General features: G+C 39.8%; 1 protein-coding gene across 1 annotated transcript; it reads right to left on the bottom strand.

Moving 5' to 3' along the window:
• Positions 1–1,398: 1,398 nt before the first annotated feature.
• Positions 1,399–5,301, bottom strand: LOC115976221 (asparagine--tRNA ligase, cytoplasmic 1-like). Its single transcript, XM_031097380.1, has 6 exons — positions 4,721–5,301; positions 3,123–3,713; positions 2,354–2,613; positions 2,149–2,278; positions 1,977–2,035; positions 1,399–1,788 (listed from the first exon to the last, which is right to left on the bottom strand). The coding sequence occupies exons 1-6, from the start codon at positions 5,222–5,224 to the stop codon at positions 1,605–1,607; spliced, it is 1,728 nt and encodes a 575-aa protein (XP_030953240.1). The 5' UTR covers positions 5,225–5,301; the 3' UTR covers positions 1,399–1,604.
• Between the last annotated feature and the right edge of the window lie 3,075 nt (positions 5,302–8,376).

Raw genomic sequence — 8,376 nt, 5'->3', positions numbered from 1 at the left:
CGGATAGTTTTATGTCCTTAGATGGACCACAGACCCAATTTACACGACTTTAATAATTTACTGATTAGCCGACTCCACAATTTATAATTATCGTTATATGACTATATTTTAAAATTGGATCAATCAATTTTTTTAAGTTCTTGATAAGACAAATTGTCATACATTGTCTCATGAATTAGGATGGAAAGACAATACGAATTATTAATATCTTCGATTAATTATCTTTTGGGAGAGTTTATTTCCATTGACTCAGCGGGTTTTTTAAAAAAAAATTGTGCAAAAGCACTACTAGACCTTAGAAAAAATTGTGCATAAGCTAATAATTATTATTGTCTTTCCATCCTAATTCATAAGACAATGTATGACAATTTGTCTTATCAAGAAGCTGTTAAACTGAATAAGCTGGGGGAAAAAACCTATGTCATTATGGTTGATTTGTTTATGCTTGGAAGGAAAAAAAAAACAATAGCAAAGCTGAAGAAATTATTGCTTGTGCGCGCACCAGTGAAGAACTCAAATCCTTCGCAGGACTCCATAGCCTTTTGTCTTTCTCAATTATCTTTACCTCATTGGCATCCCTCGTTGGACTACACTTTCAAGTCTTGGGCATCTCCCCACTCAAAAGGCACTTCACAATTATCTTGCTTTTTCTAATGGCTACAGTCGTCTATAGCATTTGCCTATATGAAGATGAATTTACAACCTCACAAAAAAGTGTACCTTCCCACATTCAAGTGCATTTGTCTGATTTCTGGAATTATTGCTTGTGTGCTACTTGTTGCAATACTCATCTCTCTTCTTGTTGTTCAAAACTAATTTATGCACAATCCTCATTGTAGAAATATTGCATTTTTTGGTACCAAAAAATTTACAACTATTTACATCGAACAGCTAATGAAGTATACAATGCAGTAGAGGCTAGTTCCAACAAATTTCATCTATTTTATCACATACAAGATTGGTTCCATCAAATATTCCAATCAATTATTCTAACAGCTTCTCGTGTATTTTCTTTGACTCGTGGCTCAATGGAGCAAGATGTAGAAACTCAGATGGCAGATAATATATATAACAGTATAAGTGATCCGCACGAATCATGGTACCTTGTAGGAAGTTAAACGAGTACAGCTCATGCACCTGTTCTTTCCCCCTTGAAATGTGAATTTATTTTCACTTCATTGAAAGTAAGGTTAATTATAATAGCATTGGCATAAGTTGTTGTACCCACTAAGATTCCTAAGATCCCAACACAACTGGTTAGATAATAAGATTTGCAAACGCAATCTTTCAACACAGGAAAGCGCAAGGCTGCATGAATTAAATGCCACAATTATCTCATTTTGGCAAACTCTCTCATAGATGAGTAACATGGAAAACACCAAAATGATCTCACGGGTGAGAAATGAAAGTACAGGCTCTGACAAGAGATATAATAATTTCACTACTATAATTTAGTCACTTTGGTTTGCAATCAATCAGCCATAACGATAACCTCAGCTTCCTCAAAAAAAAAAAAAAAAAAAAAAAACCTCAGAATCACGAGGAAAATAGCTTACATTGAATTCTAAAAGCAAATTACTAAGATTAATAAGCAATGGTATAATTCAAAGGTCTGCTCTCCCAGGATATCTAGGGAAAGGAATAACGTCTCTGATATTGTCAATGCCAGTGGCAAAAAGAAGCATGCGTTCAAAACCAAGACCAAAACCACTATGTTTTACTGTTCCATAACGCCGCAGATCAAGGTACCACTCATATGGCTCAAGAGGCAGCCCCATCTCTTGTATTCTGCAAAAAAAGAAAGCATCCCAACAAAATTGCTTCAACAATTCAAGGAAAAATGATTTCTATGGAGCAACATCTAATTGAGGAAAATAAATGTCAAATCTTTAGGAAAATAACTAGTGGAAAATTTTAGCATTATTTGGATATTCACACCCCAAAAAGTGACCAATCAAGCATAAACATTCCCATACCTCTGCTGAATAACCTCATAACGCTCCTCCCTTTGGCTTCCTCCAATTAACTCACCCACCTGGAATTTAAGACATATATCAATTTGTTCACATGCAAAGATGCGGCAAAAATTAAAACCAGAATTAAGTGCATCGAAACCAAACAACAAACAGGTAGAATAAGACAATGTACCTTTGGTACAAGGACATCCATAGCAGCAACTGTCTTACAGTCATCATTCACCTTCATGTAGAATGCCTTGATATCTTTTGGGTAATTATAGACAATGACAGGCTTCTGAAATTTCACCTCTGTCAAGTATCTGCAAAATTAGAAAACCCGGGACATCAGCAACTGCTATTCAAGCACAAGGAACCCATAAAAGACAGTCACAGACCTTTCATGTTCAGATGCTAAATCAATCCCCCATTTAACACTTTTATTCTCAAACTTCTGGCCATTTTTCACAGCTTCCTCTAGAAGTTCAACAGCTTCTGTATATGAAATCCGCTCAAAAGGGGTGGAAGATACCATTCTTAGGCGCTCAATGCAAGTTTTATCAAACTTGTCAGCCATAAATTCCATATCATCAAGGCAGTTATCAAGTAACCACTGACACAGAAATCTCACATATGCCTCTGCACAGTTCATATCATCCTACAAAAACAGACTCTTTAATTTTACATCTGTGCATTATATTTCACACTACATGTATATAGGTGCACCACAAACAGATAAAACATTAACATTTCAACCTTTTTTTAACCCAACAATTTTACATTTCAACCAATATTTCCTTGTATTTCTTAACAGCCTATTGCATAGCAGCTTGCATTGCAATCCCAACACATAACAATTGCTGATGAAATAGTGCAGATGGATGAGCAAAGTGGTGTAAAATGAATTCATTGGAACAAAACCCTATTATCTTGAAATTGCATTGCTCCTTGGACAAAGCCATGTCAAGGTTGATGGATTTAACAACAATTAATTTATTAAATTATGATAACGGAGCTGCCCACACCAGGATTTTCCACACATACAAACACCTATGTGGCTATGCACGTACTCATTTGAAGCATTCAATAGAACTTCAAAAGTCTATAGATCAGCCTTCTCAAACACCATAAATATCAATGAGCATACAAGATATAGGTTTCACATACCTTAAGTTCTGCAAATGCTATTTCAGGCTCCACCATCCAGAACTCAGCTAGATGCCTGGAAGTGTGAGAGTTTTCAGCTCTAAAAGTTGGTCCAAACGTATAGACGCTACTAAGAGCACATGCATAAGATTCAACTTGTAATTGGCCAGAGACAGTCAAAAATGCTTGACGGGCAAAGAAATCATGGGTATAGTCAATCTTCCCATCCTTTTTGGGGAGACCAGGTTTAAGCTTTGATCTCTCCTCCAGCCTTGCCAGATTCTCTTTTGCTATTTTTAGTTCAGACACAGAAGCAGAAATTTCATTCTTTTCTGCTTTGGCAGATTTCAGTTGAGCAACAATATCTCCTTTCTCCTTGACAACAAGCTGAGCAGCTTCTATATCAGCTGCTGATGGAGGAGGATTGTTGATCAAGTCCTTCTCCAACCTATCAGCTTCACTAATCAGAGTTGTAACTTGAAACATTTCACCAGCACCCTCACAATCACTAGTGGTGATAATTGGAGTGTGAACGTAAAGGAAGCCATGCTTCTGAAAGAATGTATGTGTTGCATATGCAAGGGCATTGCGGATTCTAGCAACTGCAGCTATCTGTAAACACAAAGAATTATATTTAGATAACCACGAGAGGGTAAGAAAGATACACATGAGAACTCAATCACACGCATGTCATCCTTAAGTGGTAGTCAATAAGAAATCAATTTACATCAGAATTCCATTATCGTCAAAATCCAAGATCTAGTTCTCTTAACTTGGATCTGGTAGTAAACACAAAAATGAGCATTAAACAGCCATTCTACTGGTTGTACTACAACATCCTGACTGCCTCTTGATGTACATGTTCAAATAATTGATCCCTCCCGCCATTTAGTGGATAAGGAGTGAGTAGAAGAGATAAGCAAGCCATTTAAGTCCCATAAAAACTCCTTATAAAAAAAAAAAAATTATAGGACCTTATAAATAAATTTCACTTATGTATTAAATAAAAATGCAGCCTTCGAAATTATAAAATTTATATATATAAAATAAAATAAAAAATCAGTCTCTCTTCTATAAGCAATGAACACTGTAAATTTAAGTATTAACATCAAATCACCAGCAACATTATGTCTGCCAAAATTGCAGAAAGGCCTTATGCGTTTTTAGAATAAGATTAAATCCAACTCACGACATTCAGAACTCTAGCTGGCCTTAAATTTCAGAATATAAAAATTAAAAAACAAAAGAGAATTCCCAAATGTTGATCTAAAAAATTCATAATTCGGACCCAAATGTAACTTTATTTAACGATGCATTATAATCATCCTTGATTTTTTTATTTTTCTTTCTTTCTTCAATGTGCTTTATTTCTATTCAAAATTGAGGACAACAATTTCTTCAAGGTCCTTTCTGTCTTGCTGTAAATAACTTTAGGCAATCATCACATATCGCATGCATTCACAATTGGAACATATTGCTTTTTTTATATACATAACAAGTTTCCAACTTTTTTACACTGTTCCAATTCTAACTGCAAAATTTCACTCCCAATCCAAAACCCAATAACATGCTCACTATTCAAAACTCAAATGTATGAGCAAATAACGAAAAGGATTTACCGTGTTGGTTCTGGAGCGAAGATGAACGTGTTCCCTGAGACGCTCGAGGGTGAGCCTGGTCTTAGGCAATGGGTACTTGGCCGGGTCAACTTGACCCAAATGGATCACCTTCTCGACCCGAAGCTCAACTTTCTGCCTGGTCCCAGCCGGAGGAAGTTTCAGAACGCCGTCGACGGCGACGCATGTGCCGGTCGGCACGAGCGGGCTAAGATCCGCTACGGCAGCGTCCACGATGACCTGTAGATTCCCGGGACACGACCCGTCGTTCAGCTCCAAGAACGCGAAGGCGTCCTTGTCCGCCTTACGACCCGTCTTGACCCATCCTCCGACCCGGACCCGCTGCCCCGCGAGCCCGGCGCCGCCGTCGGGTCTGGAAATAATGGATCGGATCGGGACTCGGTCAGAGAACTCGGCCTTCAGAGATTCTACGGGGGACGATGATGCGACGTCGATTAGCGTTGCGGCGGCGAGTTGGGTCGGCAGTGCTGTCGAGTCCTCTGCCATCGTTTGGGTTTTTGGAAATCTGTGGCGTTTGGCGGAGAAACTAGAATGTGGTTTATGTTTATAGTTTTGCTGATAAAACCCTAACCCCGAATTTTTTTATATAGCACGTGGAGAAGTAATCAGCTGCTACAAGTTCTATCGTAGTTTCTCATTGTTCAAACTTTTTTTCACCGCCTGAAATAATAAAGTGATTGTTTATATTTACATAATTACATGAGTGGTGGAAAATTCAAAATAATACTATATATAATAGAATTTGTTTTTTTTTTTTTGAATAATCGTATACTGCATGGTAAAGTTGTTTTGTCAAATCATTTGGCACTATTTTAGTTTAGCTTAAAATGTTAATAATGTAATAACAAAATTTGACCCATATATTTTATTATAATTTGTTAATATTTTAAAATCCCATCATGGAAACTTTTAAAACTATTTCTTTTTTAATTTATAATCTATATTGTGGGGCCCAATAATTCATGGACCAGGCCCATTTGCCCTTAGAGAGTCCAAAGCCCCGAGCCGAGGAGAACTACGACCCAAGCTCTACAATGCAGACCACCAAACATTTTTGTGGTGCAGCCGAGGACAACTCAGTCCTCGGCAGATCCAAAACCTCACCAAAAGAAGAAGGATAAAACCGGTATAGGGCCAAGCTTAAAAGAGAATCTAAGAATATCCGGGAAAGCTGCTCTCATTGCCATTCAATGCGCTGCCCCTGACAGAGCCGTACTCTTTAGCTTTATCAAACCATCCCCAACAATTCCGGGATTGGACTGATGGGACAAATGTCAGTTTTTGTAAAGATTGACCCTACACGTGGACGAAGGACAGCGAATGCAAGCTAGTATAAAAGAAGAAAGTAAGTAAATCTGAAGGGGAGTCCCATCCCACCTCCAAAAAAGAAAGACTACATGGGGGAGAACATCTCAACAACACCGGACTTCACTGAAGAAAGTCCGTCGTTGGGTAACCGGGATAAGGCCTCAATGGTCCTCGGATCAACTCCGAGGAGTCCCATCCCATGGGGTACGACGCCTTAGGGCTTAAATGTTCACGCCCAACTCCTTTTTTCTACATGAATTCCTCTAAAGCCATGACCGGGCATCGCCCCCTGACCAGCGGCTAGCTTTTCAAGCCCACTCTCTACAAATCATATTGTGAGGGATCTTTCATATGCGAGCCCAACATCATTATTGGGCCGCAATAGAATCGTGTCCTTACAATTGGCGCCGTCTGTGGGAAAAGTTTGCGCGCTGGCGCAGGTGGCGATGGAATCAACTCATGGGCAAGCAGAAATTTCTGGGATCTCCTCCGTCTCCGGCGACATATAGTTGTTGCTTCGACGTAAGCTTCTGCTAGGGGCTACGCCTCGCAGTGCTAAGGGCGCGGGCGTCTCTAGGGGCTTCCAGCCTCAGGCCAACTTTCCCCGCCCTGGTGTAGGGGCTTGTGGTCGAAAAATAAAACAAGTACATAAAAAGATCATAAGTTTTGGACAGAACCAAGGCCTTGCATGGTCCACGGACTCAAGCCTATGGGGAAACCAAGTACATAGAACGATCGTAAGTTTTGGACAGAACCAAGGCCTTGCATGGTCCTCGGACTCAAGCCTATGGGGAAACCAAGTACATAAAAAGATCATAAGTTTTGGACAGAACCAAGGCCTTGCATGGTCCTCGGACTCAAGCCTATGGGGAAACCAAGTACATAAAAAGATCATAAGTTTTGGACAGAACCAATGTCTTGCATGGTCCACGGACTCAAGCCTATGGGGAAACCAAGTACATAGAACGATCGTAAGTTTTGGACAGAACCAAGGCCTTGCATGGTCCTCGGACTCAAGCCTATGGGGAAACCAAGTACATAGAACGATCATAAGTTTTGGACAGAACCAAGGCCTTGCATGGTCCTCGGACTCAAGACTATGGGGAAACCAAGTACAGAAAAAGATCATAAGTTTTTGACAGAACCAAGGCCTTGCATGGTCCTCGGACTCAAGCCTATGGGGAAACCAAGTACATAAAAAGATCATAAGTTTTGGACAGAACCAAGGCCTTGCATGGTCCACGGACTCAAGCCTATGGGGAAACCAAGTACATAGAACGATCATAAGTTTTGGACAGAACCAAGGCCTTACATGGTCCTCGGACTCAAGCCTATGGGGAAACCAAGTACATAAAAAGATCATAAGTTTTGGACAGAACCAAGGCCTTGCATGGTCCTCGGACTCAAGCCTATGGGGAAACCAAGTACATAAAAAGATCATAAGTTTTGGACAGAACCAAGGCCTTGCATGGTCCACGGACTCAAGCCTATGGGGAAACCAAGTACATAAAAAGATCATAAGTTTTGGACAGAACCAAGGCCTTGCATGGTCCTCGGACTCAAGCCTATGGGGAAACCAAGTACATAAAAAGATCATAAGTTTTGGACAGAACCAAGGCCTTGCATGGTCCTCGAACTCAAACCTATGGGGAAACCAAGTACTATGACACATAAACCTCAAGATCCATCCGAAGAGAACTCCTCGTTAACAGTTGGGTCAATCCCTTAATTGCATGGGTTCCCCGGTCTACCCTCGGATCCCCCGTACCAAAGGGAATGATGCGCTACGGTACAGCATATTACCCGAAAGCACAAAGTCCTTCGCTACTCGACTATCATCTCGAACGAATTGTTTAGAGTTTATCGTTCTCGGGAGTTGGTCTAGCGTGCATCGCGCAGCGCTCAACAGCTATCTCGGTTAGTTCCATGAATTTAATCTATTGAGGATTACCATTGTTATACTTGATAATATTTGCGAGTTTAAACTAATAAGGGTTTGTGTTAAAGTGTTCTTCTGCCCAGAATATTGTTAAAGGCAGGCTTAGACTTAATATTCAGACCCAAAGTGGTTGTTGCAAAAAAAAAGTATGTATAAAGAAATAAACACATCTTTTATTAAGACAAAAGAACAGTACAGTGTACAATAAAAGCTGAAACAAGCTTACATTAGAGTTAACTGCGTAAACAAAAGAAAAGTACAAAAGAGTGAAGATGATGCCGAGGAGATAGCTCAGAGGAGAGATTGGCTATTGTTCCAAGATGTCGTCTAAGGAAACTATTCCTCGACGCTTCTACGTGCCCATAACTCAGGTAGCCAAAGAACCTGACCT

The sequence above is a fragment of the Quercus lobata genome, chromosome 2 (assembly GCF_001633185.2).
Source record: "Quercus lobata isolate SW786 chromosome 2, ValleyOak3.0 Primary Assembly, whole genome shotgun sequence".
In the NCBI taxonomy this organism is placed as follows: Eukaryota; Viridiplantae; Streptophyta; class Magnoliopsida; order Fagales; family Fagaceae; genus Quercus; species Quercus lobata.
The sequence above is the reverse complement of the archived record's forward strand: the minus strand, read 5'-3'. Positions and strand labels throughout refer to the sequence as shown.